At 42.6% G+C, this 27753-nt stretch overlaps 1 protein-coding gene across 2 annotated transcripts in view; it reads right to left on the minus strand.

Moving 5' to 3' along the window:
- banp (BTG3 associated nuclear protein) overlaps positions 1-27753 on the minus strand; it is a 182467-nt gene that overhangs the window by 40962 nt on the left and 113752 nt on the right. For both annotated transcript variants that reach the window (XM_080186883.1, XM_080186882.1), the window contains exon 11: positions 15091-15135. In XM_080186883.1, the coding sequence (XP_080043009.1) occupies positions 15091-15135 (45 nt within the window). The remainder of the gene's footprint in view (positions 1-15090; positions 15136-27753) is intronic.

Consider the following 27753-nt stretch of genomic DNA (forward strand, 5'->3'; position numbering starts at 1 on the left):
TTAGTTATCTGATTTGATTTATTATTGTCACGTATTAACATTCAGTGAAAAGTACTGCTTCTTGCATGCCATACAGACAAAACATACTGTTCATAGAGAAGGAAAAGAGTGCAGAATGTGGTGTTACAGTCATAACTAGGGTGTAGAGAAAGATCAACTTAATGCGAGGTATGTCTATTCAAATGTCGGAAAGCAGCAGAGAAGAAGCTGTTCTGGCAATTATAGGAACACAATTTGAAATTGGATATCAACTAGGGGAAGCTTGATTTTAATTATTCTTGGTCTAGAACAACTTATCTTGTGGTCCTTAAAGGAGCCAGTGAAAAAAGGCACAACAATTTTGAAAATGCATTTGTCGAGTCAGAAGGGGTAGGAATATTCCTCCTGGCTTCATAAAGCAACTGGCCTCCACTGGTTTGGTTTTTCCCCACTCTTAATTTTACCTTACTCCCTTATAGACTTCTTTGGGGATTGTTGACCTAAATTAATGCCATCAGTACCACTGAAGGGCTTCTGGGTGCACTTTTGGTGCTTGCAATTCATTGATTAAATACAAACAATGCCTGGATTCTCAGAAAGAGTTTGGCATTTGTCTGTGCTGATTTGCTATCTGTTTCAGCCTCGAATCCAATTTCTACGCATTAGAAACATAAATAGAAAATAGGAGGAGAAGCAGGCCATTCAACCTTTTGAGCCTGAGGGGTTATGTAGTCATTGCCTACTAAATATTCAAGGTAGCGATTACATTACCCTGCTTTAACTGAGGTACCAAATGTTAACTGCAATGCTGAAAAAAGCCCACACAACACAAAATGATAATACCATTCCTGAAATTTAAGGCATGAATTTTAGGACTGATTCCAACAACGGGCTTCACGAGATGAAACTATAGTTGAGGAAATCAGGCCTACAATGTTTAGATGTATCCCAACTCACATCCCTTTGTAATGACCAAATGGGCATATAGGATTGGAAAATCGTCCTGTTTGAGAGCAATTGATAATACCTGCTAAGAACTCCCTCTGATGGCTCAATTTATAAACATTACTGTGAGTTACAGGTGTAGTATCGAACAATAAGAGCTAATCATGTGACGGCAGGTACCTTATAAGTATTATGTCTCAAGGTAAAAAGCCAAGGTCATGTCTAATGGGTCTGGAACAGTTGAATGTTACCAACCAGCACAAAGGCCCTGATATTTTATAGAAAGACAAGGAGGGAGATGATTGTGCCCTGTAACCAAGAGTAAATTATTGCAGGTGACCAGGCTCTGATGAAGAGTCATCCAGATTTGAAAAGTTGGCTCTATTCTCCCTCCACAGATGCTATCAACCTGCTGAGATTTTCCAGCATTTTCTGTTGCCCTGTAACAAGCTTGGTTGGGAGGGTGATGTTAGTCAATCACAGGCCAACCTGTTGAATATACAACACAGAACTACATATCCAGAATGGAAGCGAATAATTAAACAACTAATGGGAGGAGATAGCTTCAAGAACATCCTCATTCTGAATGATGGAAAAGCTCAACACATTAGTGCTTATAAGTCAAGACGGAAATATTTACAACCATTGGCTGTCAAAAGTGTTGATTCGATGCTCATCTTTGCATCCTCCCACAGTTCTCATCATCACAGATGCCAGTCTTCAATTGAATTGATAGATCTCCAAACTGAATTTCCATGATCCTATGAAATCATGTTGGCCAAAGCCATTTAATCATTCATCCCCATTCAAAAGCGGATATTTTGCTTCTCCACGCAACCCATTTAATTAGCAAGCTAACTCAGGTTCTTAAGAAATCACTTAATTTACAGGAAAATTAGTGTGTGATAAGGCTGTACAGGGACCTCAAGTCAATTTACTTCCCACATCTAAAACTGGAATGAAATTCAGTTACTTTCATAATTAGCCACTGCTAAGCAGTGCCAGTTTTATGACCACACAGCAAGTTAAAAGTCTAATCCCCCTCACACTCATTCAATATCAAAGATAATATTTTGTAAAAAATCATTATGACACTGAAAACACAGTAGGTTTTCTTTTGCTCATATAGGCCTTGAAATTATGGTATGGGATACAAACATTGAAAATATTTCAAGCATATACGAGAAATTACATAAGAACATAAGAAATAGGAGCAGGAGTAGGCCGTCTGGCCCTTTGAGCCTGCCCCGCCATTCAATAAGATCATGGCTGATCTGTCGTGGCTCAGTTCCACTTTCCTGCCCTCTCCCCATAACCCTTAATCCCCTCTCTTATCAAAAACCCATCAACCTGCTTCTTAAAAATATTTAGCGAGGCAGCCTCCACCACTTCAACGGGCAGAGAATTCCAGAGATTCACCACCCTTTGAGTGAAGAAGTTCCCCCTCAACTCCGTTCTAAACCGCACCCCCCTTTATCTTGAGGCTGTGCCCCCTAGTCCTACTGTCTTTTTTGAGCGGGAAGAGTCTCTCCACCTCTATCCTATCCATCCCATTCATCATCTTATACGTCTCAATGAGATCTCCCCTCATTCTTCTAAACTCTAACGAGTACAAGCTTAGTTTATTCAGCCTCTCCTCATAGCTCAACCCCCTCAACTCCGGTATCAGCCTAGTAAACCTCCTCTGCACTCCCTCCAAGGCCAAAATATCTTTGCGCAGGTGCGGCGCCCAAAACTGCACACAGTACTCCAGCTGCGGCCTCACCAGTGCCCTATACAGCTGCAGCAAGACCTCCCTACTTTTATATTCAATCCCCCTCGCTATGAAGGCCAGCATCCCATTCGCCTTCCTGACCACCTGCTGCACCTGCAAGCTGGGTTTTTGCGACTCATGCACAAGGACCCCGAGGTCCCTCTGCACCGTCGCCTGCTGCAGTTTTTTGCCACGTAAGTAATAGTCCTTCCTACCATTCTTCCTACCAAAGTGGACCACCTCACACTTGCCAACATTAAATTCCATTTGCCATTTCCTGGCCCATTCGCCCAGCCTATCTAGATCCTTCTGCAGACTCTCCACACCCTCCGCACAATTTGCCGTTCCACCAATCTTGGTGTCATCAGCAAATTTTGACACCCTACACTCGGTTCCCTCCTCCAGATCATCTATATAAATGGTAAATAGCTGAGGCCCCAGCACCGACCCCTGGGGCACTCCACTAGTCACCATCCGCCAATCCGAATAGCACCCGTTGACTCCCACTCTCTGCCTCCTATTTGACAACCAATCCTCTATCCACGCTAACACCCTACCCCCAACTCCATGTCCCCTTACCTTCTGCAATAATCTCTTGTGAGGTACTTTGTCAAACGCCTTCTGAAAATCCAGAAAGACCACATCCACCGACTCTCCTCTATCCACTGCCCTAGACACATCCTCATAGAACTCCAGTAAATTTGTCAGACACGACTTCCCTTTAATGAAACCGTGCTGCGTCTGCTCTATCAAGCAATTCCCTTCAAGATGCCTCGCAATTTCCTCCTTAATGACGGATTCTAACATTTTACCTACCACAGACGTTAAACTAACCGGCCTATAATTCCCCGCCTTTTGCCTGGCACCCTTCTTAAACAACGGCGTAACATTAGCCGTTTTCCAATCTTCCGGCACTTCCCCGGAATCCAGCGACGTCTGGAAAATAACCACCAAGGCATCCACTATAACCATTTCTTTCAGAACCCTCGGATGCATTCCATCCGGTCCTGGGGACTTGTCCACAATCAGCCCCTCCAGTCTGTCGAGCACCGCCTCTCTAGTAACAGTAATGTCATTAAGACCCTCCAGTCCTACCACCTTTCCATCACTAACAGTCGGCAAATTATTCACATCCTCCTCCGTGAAGACAGAAACAAAAAAGTTATTCAATACCTTAGCCATATCCCCATCCCCTACTATTAGGTCCCCTTTCTCATCCTCTAAAGGACCAACGTTCACCCTAGCCAGCCTCTTCCTTTTTATATATTTATAAAAACTCTTGCTATCCTTTTTTATATTAAGTGCTAGCCCAGCTTCATAGTTTCTCCTACCCTCCTTTATCAACTTCTTTGTCAATCTTTGTTGACATTTAAACCTCTCCCAATCCTCTTCTCGCCCACTACTCTTAGCTACTCTAAATTCCTCCGCTTTTAATTTAACACTTTCCTTCACCTCCTTCGTTATCCACAGCTTATTACCTCTCCTCCTACGGTCCTTTTTGACCATCGGAATAAATTTCTGCTGAGCACCAAGAAAGATCTCCTTAAAGATCCGCCACTGCTCCTCAGCAGACCCTCCCTCCAACGCGCTCCCCCAGTCAACATTCGCCAATTCTTCTCTCATCCTACCGTACTCCCCTCTATTCAAACAAAGGACGCGTGTCCGGGAACCCACTTTCTCCTCCTCCATCTGCACCAGAAACTCCACCATACAATGATCACTCTCTCCAAGAGGATCCTTCACCGCAAGGTCCCTAATTCTACCCGCCTCATTACATAGCACCAGATCCAAGATAGCTCTCTCCCTCGTCGGCTCCAACACACACTGTTCAAGGAAATTATCCTGGCAGCATTCCAAGAACTCCTCCTCCAGCCCACCGCGTCCAACATGGGTCGACCAATCAATATGCAGATTGAAATCCCCCATAACTACGGCCGTCCCATTCCTGCACGCCGCACTTATTTGCGCGTTAACAGCCCGCCCCACCTCCAGATCATTATTTGGGGGCCTATAGACGACACCCACCAGCGTCTTCCTCCCTTTGCTGTTCCTAATCTCCACCCACAATGATTCCACTTTCTGCTCTTTGGCTCCAATATCATCCCTTGCTACCACCTTAATGCTATCCTTAATCAGCAGAGCTACGCCACCCCCTCTTTCCTCCTGCCTATCCTTCCTAAATTCTTCCTAATTCCTTCTGCTATTTTAATTTTAAAATGAATATATGAGTACTTTAAATAAAGTCGTGATAGAAAGAACTACAGATTAATGCAGAAAGTGATAAATTCAGAGGCAAGTTTCCCAGTGTGGAGTCTTGCTAAATTGGAGAATTTAAATCAGACCAATAGTCCTATATCAGACCTACTGTACTGTATAGTACTATCATTGTGCCTTAGACCCGTATCCACCAACTAGTGAGGTTTCAAGGCAAGAAACTTCTGAGCCTTAACTGTTCATGCATTTTTATCCATGTAAAAAATCTTAGGACCTTAGAAGCTCAGATTGATCACTAAAGCTATGAGCCTGGTCACTGAGCATGAAGACACACTTAATCATCCACACTGAGCTACCAGTGACAAATGTCATCAATGTCTTCAAATTTTATTCTACAGGGTTCTTGGCAGCATCACAAAAGAACATCAAAAAAGTCAGTCGCTTCACTATCTATAACTAGATAAATTAGTGAGAGTTACATTGTCCAATCTTTTCCCAGCGTGAGAATTCTGAAAATGGTTATTATTTCTTAATAGTCACCATGTTTTCAAAGCCAGAACTGCTAGTTTCTTTTGCAGTTTTGTTGCTGCTGAGAAATTAACATGTTCAACTTGCATAACTGACATTTTCTGCAGTATAAAAAGAACAATAGATGTTACAGATTTAGAATATTGTCTTTGATATTGTTTCAAATACAATGATGCTGATCACTCCAATAAGCATTCTTACAATCACAAATACATTCATGTCATCCAACATTTAAGTCACTAGGATCCACTTACACCCCCTTGTGATCCGAACTAGATATTGTAGATTTTGTATGTGCCTTCACATGTGCTTCTCCAATCTTTCAGTCAATGATGTTTTAAGTTATATTGTATCTAACTTTGTCTCAGTAAAGTGTTTTGCTGCTTTATTTTAAATACAGTAAGAATGCCAGCAATAAATACATGACTCACTGCAATCAATTTTCATTTTTCTCCTTGAAAAGTTGGGAAACACTGAACCACACGCCCTATTCTTTTCATGAGCTTGCTGTCTTCTTTTTGACATTACCTTTCTTACCAGACAGCTTTTAATTATAAAACTGACCGTCTTGCATCTTCAGACCTCAGGCCTAGACTTGCACCTTGGGCTCTGCAACAGACCACTCTCCCAATCATAGGCTGTTTCTCTCCCCCTAATAAGCCAATCAGCAGCAAATGTGGGACAGAAACAGGTTGTGATCAGAGTAGCTGTGAAAACCAGCACTGTGAGTATGCTGTCATGGCGGGGTGGGATGGAGAGACCACTGGGAGAAGGAAAAAGTGCCAGAGTTTGCCTCTGATGCTACACAAATGCAATTTCACCAGCAGAGATCTGACTGACAGAGAGAAAGCTGTCAGACCCCTGCTGTTGCAGGCAGTCTCACAAACTCTCCGCCCCATCGCAGTCACAAAGGCCCATGGCCAATCACGAGCCCCACACTGCCCGAGATGCAGATCCCTCCCCCCCATGTTGCAGAGTGGCAGGGGGCCCCCTTTCTGCTCCCCAATCCGATCATGTTGCAGAGTGGCAGCAGTCCACCCTTCTCCCTTCATCATGCACCCCTTCAGGCTGTGACCCCTTCAGGCCCTGCCCACTTCTGATCCCTGCCCCTAAAGGCCCCACACCCCATAGGCCCTGCATCAAAGCTCCCAATGGTCATTGCTTAGGTTCCAGACTGGCAGTGCCAAGGTGCAGGGCTGGCACTGCCCGAGGAGCAACTCCCTTGCCCTCAGCTTTCCGTGGGGGCCTCAAAGGTCTCCAGTTCCAGTAACAAGGCCAAATGACTCTTCCCTGTTCGGGAAAACATGTGTTTTCCTCGCTGGAAAGAAGCTCTCCCAGCAAGCCCATAAAGGCAAGCGAGCACAGACGATTCAGCATCAGGCTCACAAAACACATAAAATCAGTATTTAAATAAATTTGAATAAATTATAAATTGACTAAGATGGAAATGGATGACAGGCTGATCTCACCGGAAATCCCTCTCATAAAATCGCAAGAGCCGAGAAATCATCCGTGTTCCTGGTTATCGAATACTGGCAAAATCCTGGCCCGGGAGCAGGGGTGGTGAAGAAGGGAGAGCGGGAGGGGAAAGAAGGGAGAGGGAGAGCAGGGGAGGAAAAGAAGGCAAGCGAGCACACGAGGGACAGTGAACTCACTCTGAAGGTATCAGGGCCTGAAGGAGAGAGGTTGGCCATTCTATAATGTGATCAGACCGGGTGGGGGAAAGAAGGGGGCCCACTGCCACTCCAGTGGATCAAGGGGGAGTGGTCTGCATCTCAGGCAGTATGAAGCTCATGACTGACCATGAAACCCTGCAATTGTGGTGGGATGGGGTGAGTTTGAGAGTGCTCACATACTCAGCCTGTCCAAATCACACTGAAGCATCTCTGCATCCTCCTCATCACTCAACCTCCCACCCAACTTTGTATCATTGCAAATCTGGAGATAATACATTCAGTTCCCTCTTCTACATCATTAATATATAATGTTGGGGTCCAAGCATAGATCCCTGCAGAATCCCACTTGTTACTGACTGCCAATCAGAAAAAGATCCATTTATGGCAACTCTTTCCTTCTTATCTGCTAACCAGTTTTCTATCCATCTCAAGACATTTCCTGCAATCCCATGTGCTTTAACTTTACATAGTAGTCTGTTATGTGAGACCTTGTCAAAAGCCTTCTGAAAATCTAAATAAATCACATCCACTGATTCTCCTCAATCAACTCTACCAGTTACAGCCTCAAAAAATTCCAGTAGATTTATCAAGCATAATTTCCCTTTTATAAATCCATGCTGACTTTGTCCAATTATATGACAGACTTCCAAATACCATGTTATGAAATCCTTGATAATAGACTCTAGCAACTTCCCCAGTACTGACGCTAGGCTTATTGGTCTATAATTCCCTGTTTTCTTTCTACCTCTCTTTTTGAATAGCAGGCTTACATTAGCTACCCTTCCATCTGTAGGAACTATTCCAGTGTCCAAAGAATCTTGGAAGATAACCACCAATGGATCTACTATTTCCAAGGCCACTTCCTTAAGTACTCTTACTCCTTATAGCTGAAGGACTCTGGGGCTTGTACACTGTAGCCACTGGATGGCACTTTATGCATATTGTAAATAAAGTGTGATAGTAACAGAAGATTAACCTGAGTGAGATTATTACATTGGCAATGAGGAATAAAACAAGTTTTTTTCTCCCTGCCCGACAATCTTTGCTGTCGAGATAAATAATCCTCCAGTAAAAAAAAGCCTCTCTTTGATAAACTTGAAGACTAAATGCTAGCATAGAAGGTAATTCCCATACACAGAACACGTGCATTTTTTTGGGGGCCAATATCGACGAGGACGAGAAGTTAAAAAGTAACCCTGTTGACGGCATGCGGAGTCTCAACCTTCAGTGTAATAAAAAGTCTGACCTATTTGGATGCCCCGACTCTAAAACCTTTAATTAATTGGTAGACTTGGTTAAAGGCTATAGTGACCCTAAACCTTCCATAATACTCCAGCGAAATCTATAACATGCCAGGGCGAACTCCTGGGAAATCCACCAAGCGATAGTAAAGGCACTCTCGGGGCGGAAGTGTTAGGGACAAAACAGATTTGAGTTGGGAGAGATGTTATGATGGACATGGGCTATCTTCCTGTGGGCCTTGTACAGTATGAACTCTCTAATCAGGCAAGTGGAAGCTCACCCTGTAGGGAAGAAGCTGCGGGGCTCCACTTAGGCTAGCAGTTGAAGCACTCTGGGACTTAACTTATACACTGTAGCTGCCAGACAGTACTTTATGCATATTGTAAATAAAGGGTGATGGTGACAGAAGAATGACTTCAGCGAGATTATACAGAGTTATTGCCCAATTCAGGAATAGTCAATGGATATCTCTTGTTTGTTCTTACAAAATACGAAAGTGATATATTTCAGGTTGGAGGTCGATGCATGTTTCCTGTCTAGGCTTATTGGGCCTATTAAAGCCCTAAGTGTTTCTGGAAGAATACAAGATATTTGTAAATGATGCATGATTTTCCACATCTATAGCTGGTGTTGGTGACAGCATTAATGAGAGTAATATGAATGGTGAAAAGGAAAGGGTTTCTATCGTGGAAGTCTCATTAATTGCTCTTGCAGCTGCTACACATCCCTGGAGAACTATTCTCAACTTCCTATGTTTTCTGATCATCTACATCTGATATCTCACATTCATCATCCTGAGATGGATAGTTCTTTCAATGACTCCAAAACAACCAAACCTATGCAGCACCTTTGACACAGTTAAAACACCCTAAGGCACCTCACAGAAATGTTATCAGATGCAATCTGACACTGAGCATCATAAGGAGATATTAAGACGGGTGACTAAAAGCTTGTTCAAAAAGGTATCTTTTAAGGAATATCTTAGAAGAGCAGAGACAGGGAGAAAGGTATAGGAAAGGAATTCCAGAGATTAAGATCAAGAAAACTGAAAGTACCCTGCAACTGGGGGAATAATTAAAATCAGAAGATGCATAAAAGATCAAAATTGAAAGAGAACAGTGATCTTGGAGGCTTCATGGAGAAGGGTAAAAAGATAGGGAAGACTTTTAAAACACAAATAAGAATTTTAAAGTCAAGGCCTTGACTGACAAAGAGCCAAATAGGTCAGCAAGCATATTGCAATGGATGAATTCGTCACCAGAGACGTGGGACTGAGTAAATTGTTGGAGCTGTGGGCTGACAAGAGCCCGTGTCCTAGGGTCTTAAAAGGAGTGGTTAGGGTCTTAAAAGAAGTGGCTAGTAAGATAGTTGATACATTGGTTTTAATTTTCCAAAACTCCCGAGCTTCGCGGAAGGTCTCATTACACTGAAAGATATTCTAACTCATTTATTCAAAAAGGGAGGAGATAGAAAGTTGAAAATTACAGACCAGTTAGCTTAACATCTGTTGTAGGGAAAATGTTAGCAGCTATTAGTAAAATAGCACTTGGATGAGATCAAGTAATGAGGCAGAAGTTTTTTGAGGAAGAAACTTGTGCTGTGGATAAAAGGGAACCAGTGGATGTACTGTGCTTCAATTTCCAGAAGACATTTGACAAAATGTTACATCAGAGGTTAATGCAGAAAATAAAAGCTCAGGGTATAGGGGATAATATATTGGCATGGGTAGAAAATTGGCTAGCTAACAGGAAGCAAAGAGTAGTCATAAATTTTTTTTTCAGGTTGGCAAGTGGTATGTCACAGGGATCAGTACTGGGACCTCAAGTGTTTATAATTTATACAAATGACTTGGATGATGAACTTGACAGGGTGATTTTCAGATTTGCTGATGACACAATGATAGGGAGGAAAGTAAGTTGTGAAGAGGACATAAAAAGATATAGATAGGTTGAGTGGGTAAAGATCTGGCAAATGGAATATGATGTGAGAAAATATGAAATTGTCCATTTTGACAGGAAAAATAAAAGAGAATATTAGGGGCTGGGTTCAATTCTGGCCTCCGGTGAGTGTGTGGAGTATGCACATTCTCCCCATGTCTGCGTGGGCTTCCTCTGAGTTCTCCGATTTCCTCCCACAGTCCAAAAATATGCAGGTTGACTGGCCATGCTAAATTTCCCCTGAGTGTCAGGGTAAATACATGGGGTTATGGAGGTTGGGCCGAGATGAGATTGTTATCAGTGCAGTTTTGATGGGCCGAATGGCTTCTTTCTGCACTGTAAGGGTTCAATGATTCTACATAAATGGTGAGAAATTGCAGAGCTCTGAGACTTAAAGGCATCTGGGTATCCTAAGGCATGAATCACAAAAGGCTCGTGTGCTGATGAGGCATGTAATGAGGGTAGTTAATAGAAAGTTATCGTTTACTGCAAGGACAATTGAATATAAAATTTGGGAAACTATGCTTCAGTTACACAGGGTACAGTGAGACCACATTTGGAGTATTGTATATAGTACTGGTCACCTTATTTAAGGAAGGATGTAAATGCATTGGAAGCAGTTCAAGAAAGTTTATCAGACTAATAACTGGAATGGGTGGATTGTCTTATGAGGAAAGGTTAGACAGGTTAAGCTTGTAACCGCTCGATTCCACAAGAGTAAGTGGCAACGTCTTTGACAAGATTCTGAGGGCTCTTGACAGGGTGGATGTAGAAAGGATGTTTATTCTTATGGGAGAGTCTAGAACTCAGGGTCATGAGTTTTAAATAAAAGGTTGCCTACTTAAAATGAAGATGAGGCAAATTTTTTTCTCTCAGAAGGTCATGACTCTATGGGACATTTCCTGAAAATTTGAATATTTTTAAGGCAGAAATGGATAAGACTCGTGATAAGCAAGGGGATGATAGGTCCTTGGGGGTAGATGGGATGCAAATTTGAGGTTACTATCTGATCAGCCATGAACTTATTAAATGGTGGAGCAAGCTTCAGGAGGTGAGTGGTCTACTCCTGCTCGATGCTCGTGTGTTCATATAGGATTTCTTACAAGTTAGGACACAGACAACAAAATTATGGATGAGTTCAAGTTTATGAAGTGGAAGCCAGGAGGCAGGCCAGCCAAGGACTGGCGTAGGCTGGTTTCAAGTAATAAGAGCAGGGACGATGTTTTCAGTAGCAGTTGAAAGTCAGAGTTGGATGACGTTACAGAGGTAGAAATAGATATCCTTAGTGATGGAGTAGGGATCTAATTGGAAGTTCATCTCAGGGTCAATGAGACTAAGTTGTAAGGAAGGGCATAGAAAACAACTAGCACAGCAGACAGTTTCAGGCTGATCTGACTTATTCAATCAATGGAAGCACTGCTCCAGAATGCCTATTGTGTTTCCTATCTATATTTAAATATATTTGCGAGCTCAAACTCAAATTCCACAAGCAAAGTTAACAAAAAATGTAACAATGCAGGAGTTTGCACAAAATCAATAATGCATAAAATAAAATTAAGTTGCTTAACCAGAAAATACAAATTGAACATTTACTTTGATGAACATTTTACATACTTTTAAAGAACTGCTTGAGCATTCCAGGCCGCCAAGTATCTGGTGTGCTCATATAAAAAGTGCGCAGCTTATGTAACCATATACAAGTTGATTTTCAATGGTATTATGATCCCCGAATCTCTCACCGTCCACATCTGCGGGTCACATCAGCCAGACACTGAACTGGACTATATAAATACAAATATTTATTTATAAATATAAATATTGTGGCTACAAGAACCAGTCAGAGGATAGAAATTCTGCAGAGTAACTCACCTCTTGACTCCCCTAAGCCTGCCCACGGCACAAATCAGGAGAGTAAAGGAATACTCTCAAATTGTCTGGATGAGTGCAACTCCAAAAACATTCAAGAAGCTCAACACCATTCAAAACAAAGCAGCCAACTGGGTTTTCACTCCATCCATCTCCTTAAACATTCACTCCCTCCACCACTGACATAGAGTGTCAGCAGTGTATATCGTCAACAAGCAACACCGCAGCAACTCACCAAAATGTCTTCAACAATACCTTCCAAACTTTTGAACTCTACCCCTACCACCTAAAAGGACAAGGGCAGCAGAACAATGTGAACCTGCAATTTCCCCACCAAGCCACACACCATCCTGATCTGGAATTATATCATCATTGCCCTACTGCTGCTGGATCAAAATCCTGGAATTCCCTCCTTAATAGCACAATGGGTGCACCTACACCACATGGACTGCAGTGTTTTAAGAAGACTGCGCACCACCACCTTCTCAAGGGCAATGCAGTATGCTGTCCCCGCCACCAATGCTTGCATCCCATGAAAGAATAAATTGTGGTAAGAATAGAGTGTGGTCATCCTACTTCACAAATGCAAAATGTAGCCTCTTTTAGTCCAGGTGTATTCTGTTCAAAATGAATTTTACTTTGGAGAACATCTGCTGGTAAAGCAGATGGTTAAGGGTTAAATAAGATCAAGGCTTCATATATGAAGTATTCATTTTCTGTCTCAAACTCTTTGTGTGGTACAGCAACCAGAGCCAATAGATCCTTGTGTTGTTAATTATCAAGGAAGAGAATAGTCCACTTTGCCAAAAGATGAATCATATCTACTCAATATACAATTACCAGTGTTGCAGTGCTGCCCTCTAATGAACTACAGAATAAAAATAAATCCTGAAAGAAGATACCTTTAAATGTTTTCACAATCAATATCCAATTTTACTTCGCTATTATCCAAACAAATAATTATTAATGCGTTGGCGTAAATTCATCAATCCTGCACGTTCAATAGGTAAAAGAAAACAGATTGGAAAATTGTCACAACAGCCTCTGACCCTTTCTTCTGATACACTATTTATTGTTAAAATGTTTATGCTCAGGAGGATTCTCCTCTGTTAGAAAATTTATCAGTCCATCTGCATTAGTCATAAAATCCAAATGAAAATAACAGATTGGAAGATGCCTATTGTGAAATGAACTGTATTATGGGACATAACTCCATACAATTAAAACAGCAATTGATTCTATATGTATCTTTTTGTCAGTTGGAGAATGAAGAATGTGGATGTGGGAGAGTGATTGTTTAATTAAGTATTGTGCAAATTGTGATTTAATTTTTATATTAAAAATCAAAATATTAATTTCTATTTCTAAAATTAAAGGTGGTACTCTTGCTCTTCGCAATTTTCTTGGTGCTGTTGGCTTTTAATGCTACCCGTGTATACTGAGAGTGGAAATTCTACTAAGGATTCCTATTTTCAGTATACAGAAACTACATTCTGCACCATTAACACTGGGTTTTGCAAATACAGTTGTCTGGCACATTAAGTCGTAACCTTGGGAGGCACAGGATGGGAGATAGAAATAACAAGCAGGGCAAGAGAATCGCTTTGTGTCAGCCAGCACTTATAATGCTGATCCTAAAAATGTTAGCAGCAACTCACAATGCTGATAATTATCATGCATGAAGTACCATATATGCTCCTTTATAATGGTCAACCTTGCATAAAAGCCAATTGCTGACTATTGGTCAGAAGAGAATTCATTTTCACATTTATCATGTATAAGTTTAGCTAAAATATCCAAATTCTTAGTATTTACCACTCACACTCTGATGGAGCCAAATTTGTCCTGGTGGAAGCCTATTCATTGAATGAATTAGAGAATAGCACACCACTGAAGGCTCCTCATAACTGTGCACATCAACATGTGATTCAAGGATACAACTTCACTCGTGCGTACTGCGTTTCTGTCAATCTTGCCCTCTAATATGGCAGCATGGTATCAGCAGATACACAGCCCAATTCAAATTTAGTCATACAGATTGCAGAGCATGCAAATAATTCTCTAGCAGCAGCTAGAAAACTCAACATATTGAAGAATAACTGTAGAGATTGAAGGAAACTCTCTCCACAGATTAGGCAGATGCCTAAGAATAAAGGTGCAGACAGAAGGAAACCTAGCATGTAGTTGTGTTGGGAAAGAAAGCTGCAAAATACAATGACAGTTGCCAGAATGGACTCAATTTCTCAAAGACCTAACTGAATCTTTGCCCTGAAGCAAGCAAAAAAATTAGCAATGCAGATTTCACAGAGCATGGATGGTGAACCAGGTTTACAAAGAGAAACAATTTTGTACTGTGGTAGAAGACTAAGATTTTACAGGATCTCTCAACAGAGCTTGATGACAGGCTTACTGTATTTCAGAGGGTTTGTGACCAAACATCAGCAAAAGAATAAATACAGATTATATGCTCCCTGTATTGGGAATAAAGATGAGACTCCCAAAAACTTTGACATACCAGCCAGTCAAATGGTGAGCAACATTGGAGAGAAAAGAGTGTTAGTGAAGATAGCTAGCCATGTAAAGTGTTGATTCAACATTCCCCTGTTGTATATATCTGATAAGACAAAGCTTAAGTCAATGGCGATAATCAATAGAAAAAGCCTCTCAAAACAGCAATTCCCAAAAGGAGGATTTATCAAAATTCATGATAAAGGATGCCTGGACATAGGTGATGTGATAATATGGCTAAGGAAAGCTTAGAGTTTCTGACTAAGAGTATTACATAAGGAAAATGTCTTAATTACAGCCTTTCAAAAATCATGGCAATCCACCAAATTCACTACAAAATTATTAAAGACCATCTAATTTGCCAGAAGTGCTCTAAAGTAGCAAATACACATGGGAAAATGGTCAATAAAGTAAATCAAAATCATCTCATAAAACCACTTACCTGACCATCTTGACTAACATGCACCTGGTGTATTTGAAGATTGCCCTATATGTAAAGGAATGAATAAAAAATATACATTAATTCATTTAACAGTATTCATCTTGCAGGTTAGCCCATTCATCAACTTGGTATTTGTTTTCTCCTTCAGAAATAAATTTGAAGGTACATTCAATTACTGGATAAACGCATCTGGTATACAGGCAGCAAATTATTCAAGTGATAATGCATCTAATGTTGGACCATATCAATGGTTGCATTTGCCTTGAAATTAGCTCAGCAGATTCAATTTTCCCAGAATTTAAGACACTGGTGAGTTAACTGTAATCCAGTGCAGAGAAGCAACCTGCCTGAATTCATCAACAAAATAAGAATTGAAAATGCTGGAAATATACTGTAGGTCAATCAGCATCTGTAAAAGGAAAAGAAAAGTTATTATGCTTTGGGTGTATATCCTTTAACAGAGTTTTCCTTTCCATTATGAAGCTCAGCAAGATCCTGTCCCAAACAAAACATTTCTGAGATAAATTATGAATAATATCATGTTACTTATGTAAGATACTGAAGGGCCAACCATGGAACTGTCGCCCAGCAAACAGTCTATACATGGAAGAAAAAAAAACTGATGAGGAAAATTAAAATTAGCTTACATAACCGGTACAAAGCAAATTGTCTTCTGAGTGAACGTATCAATGAAGCCAAGATCCAAGAATAAAATCGCACTTTGTGACTGAACATTTGAGAAACTGTAAAAGTTCAATCAAAAAATGTGATTTGATTTATTATTGTCACATGTATTAACACACAGTGAAAACATTGTTTCTTGTGCGCTATACAGATCAAGCATCCCATTCAGAGAGAAGGAAACATGAGAGTGCAGAATGTAGTGTTACAGTCATAGTTCCATTCAAAAGTCTGACAGCAGCAGGGAAGAAGCTGTCTTCAGTCAGTTGGTACATGACCTCAGACATTTTTATCTTTACCCCGATGGAAGAAGGTGGAAGAAAGAATGTCTGGGGTGTGTGGAATCCTTAATTATGCTGGCTGCTTTTCTGAGGCAGTGGAAAGTGTAGACAGAGTCAACGGACGAGAGGCTGGTTTGCGTGATGGATTGGGCTACATTCATAACCTTTTGTAGCTTCTTGCAGACTTGGGCAGAGTAGGAGCCATACCAAGCTGTGATACAACCAGAAAGAATGCTTTCTATGGTGCATCTGTAAAAGTTGGTGAGAGTCATAGCTAACATGCCAAATTTTCTTAGTCTTTTGAGACAGTAGAGGTGTTGGTGGGCTTTCTTAACTATAGTGTCAGCATGAGCAAACAGGACAGGAAGTTGATGATCTGGACATCTAAAAACTTGAGCTCTCGACCCGTTCTACTTTGTCACCATAGATGCAGATAGGGGCATGTTCTCCTTTATGCTTCCTGAAGTTGATGACAACCTCCTTCATTTTACTGACATTGAGGGAGAGATTATTGTTGCCGCACCAGTTCACCAGATTCTCTATCTCATTCCTGTCCTCTGTCTAATCACTGTTTGAAATTTGTCTCACTATGGTGTTGTTGTCAGCAAAATTGAAAATTAAATTGGAGGTGAATTTGGCCATACAGTCATGGGTGTATAAGGAATGTAGTAGGGGGCTGAGAACACAGCCTTGTGGGGCACCAGTGTTGAGGATAATCGTGGAGGCGGTGTTGTTGTCTATCCTTACTGATTGTGGTCTATGAGTTAGGAAGTTCAGGATCCAGTCGCAGAGGTACCGAGGTCCAGGCCACAAAGTTTGGAAATCAGTTTCATGGGAATAATGGTGTTGAAGGCTGAGCTGTAGTCAATAAATAGGAGTCCAACGTAGGTCTCTTTGTTAACTAGGTGTAAAGGTGTAACGTGAAGCAAGTTTCAAATATTGGATGAAATTGGAGTGGAGAATCAACTGAAGATGAAAAAACAAGAGCATGCATCTAAATGATAATCGTTTTAGACCAATAGTCATATAAAATTCCACGGAATAAAAAAATACTGTATTTCAAAATCGACATTAGCTAACCTCACTGCGATATTAAAATGAGGGTCACTCACATCTTGCAAACAAAGCCCATTTGCGCACTGAAATTTCAAAATTAAAAATATTCTGCAATATATTACACTCATTAGTAGACAAGAACAAAATGGTTTGACAGCTTTAAAGGGAAACCTTATCGGCTTGTCATGCCGGTCGATTGACATGGCAGGCTGGTAAGATTGGGCCAGAGGTGAAAAATCTGGCTCAAACCCTTTTTTTTTGCCTTTCATGATGTTACTGACCCTGTTCTGCTGGTGACATCCAGAGAGAGGAGTTGGTGAGAGAGCGCTACAAAGGTTTACCAGGCTGATTCGACACAATAGATTCAAAAAGAGTGTTCCTGATGATGGGGGAGTCCAGAATTAGTTTGAGGGCAAGACATAAACCTTTTAGGGCAGAAATGAGGACAAATTTCTTCACCAGACAGTGATGAATCTATGCACTTCATTCCCAAAGAAAGCAGTTGCGGCCAAAATGTTGTGTGATTTCAAGAAAAAATTAGATATAGCTCTTGAGGCTAAAAAGATCAAGGGAAATGGGGAAAAATTGGGGGGGATCTGTATTTTTAATTTGATGATCAGGCATGAGCATAATGAATGGCACAGTAGGCTGGAAGGGCCGAATGGCCTACTTCTGCTTCTACTTTCTATGTATGTTTCTATGTATTTGGCCACTTGAGCTTGATCCATCATTCAACAAGATCATGATTGACCTGTGTGTGTTGAGTTTCACATTCCCCATCTACACCAATAGCCTTTGAGTCCCTTGCCAACAGAAGTTTATTCACCTTTGCCTCAAAAATATTCAGTGATCCTGCTACCACCTCCTATGGCAAAGAGTTCTAAAGTCACCAGCCCTCAGAAAAAACATTCCTCCTCATCATTGTCCAGTAAGGGCAACCTCTAGTTTTAAAACAATGCCCCCTAGTTCTGGGCTCATCGACAGGAGGAATCATCCTTTCAACACCCAACATGTCAATGCCACTCAGAATCTCATATGCTTCAATCATGTCACCCAGCACTCTTCTAAACTCAAGCGGAAAAATCCAGCCTTTCAAATGTATTCTTATAGAACAACCTGTTCGTTTCAGGTATCAATCTGGCAAACCTTCTCTGAACTGCCTCCAATGCATTTATATCCTTCCTTAAATAAGGAGACCAAAACTGCAAACAGTATTTGGGATGTAGTCTCACCAATGCCCTGTATAACTGAAGCATGATGTAGACTGGGGTAAACACAGTAAGAAGTCTCACAACACCAGGTTAGCGTCCAACCAGTTTATTTGAACCTTCCACACACCTGGCGAAGGGACACTGTTTCCGAAAGCTTGTGGGATTACTATCAAATAAACTGGTTGGACTCTAACCTGGTGTTGTGAGATTTCTAACTGAAGCATAACATTCTTACTTTTATGCTCAGTTCCTCGCGTAATAAGGATAGTCTTCTTAATTACACCCTGCACTTGCATAGTAACCTTTTGTGACTCATGCATGAGGACACCTAAATCTCTCTGCACCTCAGCATTGTACAGTTGTGCTCTATTCAAGTAATACTCTGCCAGAGTGAACAATTTCCCATTTTTCCACATTATACGCCATCTGTCAAACTTTTGTCCATTCACTCAACTGATCTACATCCACCTCTTATGTCGGCTTCACAACATTCTCCCCTATCTATCTTTGTGTTGTCTGCAATTTTATGCCTTTGTTCTCGTCATCTAAGTTATTGATACAAATAGTAAAGATTTGAGGCCCAGCACAACCACTATGGGAATCCACTCGATCACACCTTGCCAATCATACAAAGACCTATCAATGCAGAATCTCCGTTTTCAACCAGCCAGCCTATTTTCAATCCAGGCTAATACGTTACCCCTCCCTCCCAACCCCGCTCCTTCCTTCCCATGCCATGAGCTATTATGTTTTGCGATAACCTTTGGTGCGGCACGTTATCAAATGCTTTCTGCAAATCCAAGTACAGTAAGTCTACAGGCTTCTCTCTATCCACAGCACATGTCACTCCTGCAAAGAACTGAAGGGTGGCATGGTAATGCATTTGATGAGAGTGCATTCAATGAGAGGCATAAAATAATGATGAAGGGCAGTGGAATTGTTGATGAATAGATGGAAATGTAAGGAAATTCATAAAAACAGTAGAATGTGTGTACTCGCAAGGCAGGTGGATGTGAGGAGTGATGTAAGGGAATAGGATTGACAAGGTAGTGAGGGGGTGAATATACAAATATACTGAAGTTTCCTGGCCTTAAGATATTAGAACACTTGCTGCACTAAATCCAGGGCTTGATACAATGCTCCTGCGCTCACCAGCTGGGCTACCTCCAGTCAGGCCTTCTTCACGACAACAGTAGATTTCTTCTTCCTGTTACTGAGGAAGATCAATAGCTCCTCATCGACCCCAGCAGCACATAAAGTGATACAAATGCATCATTAACTAAAAGCACAATCCTTGTCTGCTTTCATCTATAGTGAAATTCCTCTGAAATCCATTTTTGGATTAGCCACTAAAATGTTGGAGTTGAGATTGCATCATGTAGATCTTCAATGTGCCTGCTGCAAACACCACCAAGCCCCGAAAGAATAATGATAAATAGTAAAACACCACAGACAAAAGTACTGAACCTATCTTCCACTCAATATGAACCCCGTTCTCAACACCCCACGTCCTCCAGCCAATCCCCCATTGCTCCCTATGTGCCTCCATGTTAATTTTGTGCCCAATGTGGCTGTCAGCATGAAAAGATTGGGGTCATGGGGGACATATGTTGCACCATGATAACGTTGATGGACCAGTTGAGTTGGCCTTTTGCTGTTCTTTCCTTCATATTTTGTTGTACTTAATCAGAAATGAATTATTTGTTTTGATATTTTATGTACACTAAGCAAGATTATAAATATCCTTGAAATAATTATCAATTCATACAGCTTCAAACTTAAGTTGAACAGAAATTATTTTTTTCAGAAAACCAATATTTAATGGAATTGTTTCTCATAACATAAACTAGACAATATTATTGATCCCTATTGAAGAACAAATGCAAGTCATCACAAAAAGTCAGTTACTTAATCAGAGTCTTTCACTTTCATTAATTCTTAAAAACATACACATGAAATGCTCAGATTCTTGAAGACAGAAGCCTTATTTGAAATTTTGGTCAAAAGCCGCTTCATCTTTACATAACTTTCAGAAGAAACAAAGGGCATTACTGGGCTCCAAACTCTCAGCCAAGAGCAAATATAGACTCAGTAGTTGTATGGACAGTAACTGGAATTTACTTGAAAGAAAACAGCCAGGATTCTCCTGAACAAATTCTAAGTTCCTAACATGTGGACAAATGGGAGTAAATCCTGTTTTTTTTTAAGCGTGAGTTCCAGAGTGAATCTCCAACACTCTGTGCATCACAGAGAGCCTCAGCGTGATTCACCCTGGAAATCTATGCATGGGGCCTATTCCCTCCCAGGAGGTCGGCAGCATAGCGCTGAGTGGGCCACTGCACACGTAACAATTCGTCAGTGCGGAGGTTGGTGCATGCTCCCCACTGCCAGCATCCCAATCACCGGTCAGCCCGATTGCTGGCCTGCTCCGCAACCCCACTGATTGCTGGCAGACTCCCCGGAATTGGCCCCGATTCCCCTAACATCGTCCTCTCCCCCACCACAATGCACTCCCAGTCCTCTCCCCTGATCTCCACAGCAGAGCCCCCCACCATGAGCCCCTCCCACAATGAGCCCCCCAATATGCTCCTCTATTAGGCCCCATCCTTTCTGGCCCCAGCCCCTTAAAAGTGCCTGATGCCTGGTGGGTAATGCCAAGCTGCCAGGGGGCCAGGCTGGCACTGCCCAAAGGGTACCATCCTTACCCCTGACTTCCCCAGGGGTTCTCAATTGTCCCCTATCCCTCCAGCGGGGTCAGGCCACCTGTTCCCCGGAAGCAGATGCTAGCAGATCCAGAGAATTCACTCCCGGGCCCATTAATCATATTGAATTCCTAATTTCAATATGATAATCAGCTCCACGCTGAAAAACCTGGTCCCAGAGACATGTGGAGACAATGGCACCCAGCGGGAAGCCTGCAAAAAGGCCCCTGTTGATGCCTCACAGCCCAATGTGCTACTCGAGCAGAGGAGTGGGCTGGAGAATTGCCCCCAACATATCTAGATGAAGCAATTCATGCACTCAGAGGTGTACAGCATGATAAAGTCCCTTCAGTCCATCATGTCTGATGTCTGAAAGACAAACCACCCAACCATTCCAATCCCATTTTCCAGCACTTGGTCTATAACCTTGTATGTTTTGGCCACATAAGTGCACATCTAATACTTTTTAAATGACTTTGTCTCCATCATCCTTTCAGGTACTGAGTTCCAGACACCCACGACCTTTTGGCTGAAAACATTTTTTCCTCACATCTCCGCTAAAAGTCCTGCCCTTTACCTTAAATCTATGCCCGCTAGTTATTGATTCCTCCACCAAGGGGAAAAGTTTCTTTGTGTCTACTCCATATATGCTGTGCATAATTTTATACATCTCAATCATGTTCCCCCTCAATCTGCTCTGCTCCAAAGAAAACAACGCCAGAATATCAAATCTCTTTTATAACTAAAACTCCCAGCCCAGGTAACATCCTGATAAATCTTCTCTGCACCCTTTCCAGTGCTTTCACATCCCTGCAATAATGTAGAATACAGGATTATACACAATGCTCCAGATGTGACCTAACTAACGTTTTATATAATTCCAGCATAGCCTCCCTACTCGTAAACTCTATGCCTCAGCTAATAAAGGCAAGTACACCATATGCTTCTTAACCACTTTATCCCATGCTACCTTAAGGGACTGATGTACATGCACACCAAAGTCTCTCTGATTCACGGTGCTTTACTTTTGATAGAAATCGAAATATTGAATGGCGGGGCAGGCTCGAAGGGCTAGATGGCCTACTCCTGCTCCTATTTCTTATGTTCTTATGTTATGAAAAGTCATATTTTCAGTCTCATTTGCTTCTGTTTTGCTTTGGGTTCATATTATGTTGTGAAACTTGGGGCTATAACAAAGTCTGACATGCTCCAACATAGTAGTTTCAAACACAGATGGCATGACTGTGCTTGTAACTTGAAGCATTAAATTGAAGAAAGCTGCCTGTATAGAAATAGTTTGCCAATGAAAAAAGAATTACATTAAGGTGTTTGCCTGTATAGAAAAACAAACAAACTTGTCAGCATGATCAAAAATGAAACTTTACTGATTTTCAAAGTAAGTTAGTATTAAGTAACAATCAATAATTAAGCAAAAACTAAGTCAATATACCATTGTAAAATCTTGTTGTAAACATCTGATTTCATAAATCATTTGTTTTAGGAAATAACTTTCAGTTAAGAATTGAATTTTCAATGCAGGTAAGTGGAATACTGTTGAGAAACTGGGAAACAGACCAAGGATAGTTCCAGTTCAAAGGATAACCTGTGTTTATTTATTTAATAGGGCCAGAGTCAGAAGAGAGAAACCAATAGATGACCCACTTCCGGGCTCTTGGTAGAGATGGCATGTTTAAAGTTATTCATAAAAACATAAGAACATAAGAAATAGGAGCAGGAGTAGGCCATCTAGTCCTTCGAGCCTGCCCCGCCATTCAATAAGATCATGGCTGATCTGTCGTGGCTCAGTTCCACTTTCCCGCCCTCTCCCCATAACCCTTAATCCCCTCTCTTATCAAGAACCCATCAACCCGCGTCTTAAAAATATTTAGCGAGGCAGCCTCCACCACTTCAACGGGCAGAGAATTCCAGAGATTCACCACCCTTTGAGTGAAGAAGTTCCTCCTCAACTCCGTTCTAAACCGCCTCCCCCTTATCTTGAGGCTGTGCCCCCTAGTCCTACTGTCTTTTTTGAGCGGGAAGAGTCTCTCCACCTCTATCCTATCCGTCCCATTCATCATCTTATACGTCTCAATGAGATCTCCCCTCATTCTTCTAAACTCTAACGAGTACAAGCCTAGTTTATTCAGCCTCTCCTCATAGCTCAATCCCCTCAACTCCGGTATCAGCCTAGTAAACCTCCTCTGCACTCCCTCCAGGGCCAAAATATCCTTGTGCAGGTGCGGCGCCCAAAACTGCACACAGTACTCCAGCTGCGGCCTCACCAATGCCCTATACAGCTGCAGCAAGACCTCCCTACTTTTATATTCAATCCCCCTCGCTATGAAGGCCAGCATCCCATTCGCCTTCCTGACCACCTGCTGCACCTGCAAGCTGGGTTTTTGCGACTCATGCACAAGGACCCCGAGGTCCCTCTGCACCGTCGCCTGCTGCAGTTTTTCGCCACGTAAGTAATAGTCCTTCCTACCATTCTTCCTACCAAAGTGGACCACCTCACACTTGCCAACATTAAATTCCATTTGCCATTTCCTGGCCCATTCGCCCAGCCTATCTAGATCCTTCTGCAGACTCTCCACACCCTCCGCACAATTTGCCTTTCCCCCAATCTTGGTGTCATCAGCAAATTTCGACACCCTGCACTCGGTTCCCTCCTCCAGATCATCTATATAAATGGTAAATAGCTGAGGCCCCAGCACCGACCCCTGGGGCACCCCACTAGTCACCAACCGCCAATCCGAATAGCACCCATTGACCCCCACTCTCTGCCTCCTATTTGACAACCAATCCTCTATCCACGCTAACACCCTACCCCCAACTCCATGTCCCCTGACCTTCTGCAATAACCTCTTGTGAGGTACCTTGTCAAACGCCTTCTGAAAATCCAGAAAGACCACATCCACCGGCTCTCCTCTATCCACTGCCCTAGACACATCCTCATAGAACTCCAGTAAATTTGTCAGACACGACTTCCCTTTAATGAAACCGTGTTGCGTCCGCCCTATCAAGCAATTCCCTTCAAGATGCCTCGCAATTTCCTCCTTAATGACGGATTCTAACATTTTACCTACCACAGACATTAAACTAACCGGCCTATAATTCCCCGCCTTTTGCCTGGCACCCTTCTTAAACAACGGCGTAACATTAGCCGTTTTCCAATCTTCCGGCACTTCCCCGGAATCCAGCGACGTCTGGAAAATAACCACCAAGGCATCCACTATAACCTCCGCCATTTCTTTCAGAACCCTCGGATGCATTCCATCCAGTCCTGGCGACTTGTCCACAATCAGCCCCTCCAGTCTGTCGAGCACCACCTCTCTAGTAACAGTAATGTCATTAAGACCCTCCAGTCCTACCACCTTTCCATCGCTAACACCCGGCAAATTATTCACGTCCTCCTCCGTGAAGACAGAAACAAAAAAGTTATTCAAGACCTTAGCCATTTCCCCATCTCCTACCACTAGGTCCCCTTTCTCATCCTCTAAAGGACCAACGTTCACCCTAGCCAGCCTCTTCCTTTTTATATATTTATAAAAACATTTATATATTTATAAAATTTTTATATATTTATAAAATCTATTATTCCAATAATAGATTTGGATTGTTTATGTAGTTTCGAGACCAAAGAAACTCAAAACATCTTTGTAAACAAGGGGACTCCTTAGTGGAATCAGCAAGTTTGGAAAGAGGGCCATTAACTACATTCGAAATAGAAATTGTTAATTGCCTATCAGTTGTTTGTAGACTCAATGGCCTGTTTTGAAATATGGAAGGCAAATCAGTGCCTGCAACTGACAGCAAGAGGTTCAAAGAATGAATTCCCCAACTTCCTACAAATGAGAAAGTTTTAAAAAGTTTACAAAACTAATTTGCAATCCAGCATGATATAGATTTACGTTTGGCTGGGTTGGTGTCAGTTTAGCAAGCAGCAATCTTAAAAGACACAGGCAGCAGTGGGAACATTTCATTATCATTTCCAAAGAGAAAATTGTACAGGAACTTTGGGTGTTTGGGCGATAGAAAATACGTCATCACTGGCAATACAGTCATGCAAATCAACAGAAAGAGTCGTGTAAGATTTAGTCTTATTTTAAGCACTCTGAAGGCATTGGATTATCATGTTTATGCAATATTCTTATTATTTTGCTTGGCAACCTCACAAGAGGTTATTGCAGAAGGTAAGGGGGCATGGAGTTGGGGGTAGGGTGTTAGCGTGGATAGAGGATTGGCTGTCAAATAGGAAGCAGAGACTGGGGGTTAATGGGTGCTATTCGGATTGGCGGTTGGTGACTAGTGGAATGCCCCAGGGGTCGGTGCTGGGGCCTCAGCTATTTACCATTTATATAGATGATCTGGAGGAGGGAACCGAGTGTATGGTGTCAAAATTTGCTGATGACACCAAGATTGGTGGAACGGCAAATTGCGCGGAGGGTGTGGAGAGTCTGCAGAAGGATCTAGATAGGCTGGGTGAATGAGCCAGGAACTGGCAAATGGAACTTAATGTTGGCAAGTGCAAGGTGGTCCACTTTGGTAGGAATAAGGTAGGAAGGACTATTACTTATGTGGCGAAAAACTGTAAAAAGTCTGACAACACCAGGTTTTAGTCCAACCTATTTATTTGATAATATTCTCACAAGCTTTCGAGGGGACAGCCTCTTCGTCAGGTGAATGGAGAGTTCTGGCCTCAGACAGAGCATATAAAGCACAGACAGTTTAGAGATTACTGATTAAAATGTGAATCCTTACACCTAACCTGCTGTTCAAGACCTGAAGTGGCTGACAATGTGAGTGGTAGGAGCACTGATCACAGTTTAAAGAGATGTGTATTGTCTCCAGACAGTACAGTAAGTGAGGTTTTGCAAACCCAGGCAAGTCACGGGGGTTACAGATAGTGCGACATGAACCCAAGATCCCTGTTGAGACCGTCCTCATGTGTGCGGAACTTGGCTATCAGTCTCTGCTCAGCGACTCTGCGCTGTCGTGTGTCGTGAAGGCCGCCTTGGAGAATGCTTACCCGAAGGTCAGAGGCTGAATGCCCGTGACCACTGAAGTGTTCGCCAACAGGAAGGGAACAGTCTTGCCTGGTGACTGTCGAGCGATGTTCATTCATCCGTTGTCGTAGCGTCTGCATGGTCTCCCCAATGTACCATGCTTCGGGACATCCTTTCTTGCAACGTATCAGGTAGACAATGTTGGCCGAGTTGCAAGAGTATTTACCATGTACCTGGTGGACGGTATTCTCACGTGTGATGATGGTATCCATGTCGATGATCCGGCATGTCTTGCAGAGGTTGCTGTGACAGGGTTGTGTGGTATTGTGGTCACTGTTCTCCTGAAGGCTGGGTAGTTTGCTGCGAACAATGGTCTGTTTGAGGTTGTGTGGTTGTCTGAAAGCAAGAAGTGGGGGTGTGGGGATGGCCCTGGCGAGATGTTCGTCTTCATCAATGATATGTTGAAGACTCCGGAGAAGATGTCGTAGCTTCTCCGCTCCGGGGAAGTACTGGACGACGAAGGGAACTCTGTCCACTGTGTCCCGTGTTTGTCTTCTGAGGAGATCGGTGCGGTTTTTCGCTGTGGCGCATCGAAACTGCCGATCTATGAGTCGAGCACCATATCCTGTTCTTACGAGGGCATCTTTCAGGGTAAGAACAGGATATGGTGCTCGACTCATAGATCGGCAGTTTCGATGCGCCACAGCGAAAAACCGCACCGATCTCCTCAGAAGACAAACACGGGACACAGTGGACAGAGTTCCCTTCGTCGTCCAGTACTTCCCCGGAGCGGAGAAGCTACGACATCTTCTCCGGAGTCTTCAACATATCATTGATGAAGACGAACATCTCGCCAGGGCCATCCCCACACCCCCACTTCTTGCTTTCAGACAACCACACAACCTCAAACAGACCATTGTTCGCAGCAAACTACCCAGCCTTCAGGAGAACAGTGACCACAATACCACACAACCCTGTCACAGCAACCTCTGCAAGACATGCCGGATCATCGACATGGATACCATCATCACACGTGAGAATACCGTCCACCAGGTACATGGTAAATACTCTTGCAACTCGGCCAACATTGTCTACCTGATACGTTGCAAGAAAGGATGTCCCGAAGCATGGTACATTGGGGAGACCATGCAGACGCTACGACAACGGATGAATGAACATCGCTCGACAGTCACCAGGCAAGACTGTTCCCTTCCTGTTGGCGAACACTTCAGTGGTCACGGGCATTCAGCCTCTGACCTTCGGGTAAGCATTCTCCAAGGCGGCCTTCACGACACACGACAGCGCAGAGTCGCTGAGCAGAGACTGATAGCCAAGTTCCGCACACATGAGGACGGTCTCAACAGGGATCTTGGGTTCATGTCGCACTATCTGTAACCCCCGTGACTTGCCTGGGTTTGCAAAACCTCACTTACTGTACTGTCTGGAGACAATACACATCTCTTTAAACTGTGATCAGTGCTCCTACCACTCACATTGTCAGCCACTTCAGGTCTTGAACAGCAGGTTAGGTGTAAGGATTCACATTTTAATCAGTAATCTCTAAACTGTCTGTGCTTTATATGCTCTGTCTGAGGCCAGAACTCTCCATTCACCTGACGAAGAGGCTGTCCCCTCGAAAGCTTGTGAGAATATTATCAAATAAATAGGTTGGACTAAAACCTGGTGTTGTCAGACTTTTTACTGTGTTTACGCCAGTCCAACGCCG

Source organism: Carcharhinus amblyrhynchos, chromosome 4 (genome assembly GCF_965287045.1).
Source record: "Carcharhinus amblyrhynchos chromosome 4, sCarAmb.v2.hapA, whole genome shotgun sequence".
Taxonomy (NCBI): domain Eukaryota; kingdom Metazoa; phylum Chordata; class Chondrichthyes; order Carcharhiniformes; family Carcharhinidae; genus Carcharhinus; species Carcharhinus amblyrhynchos.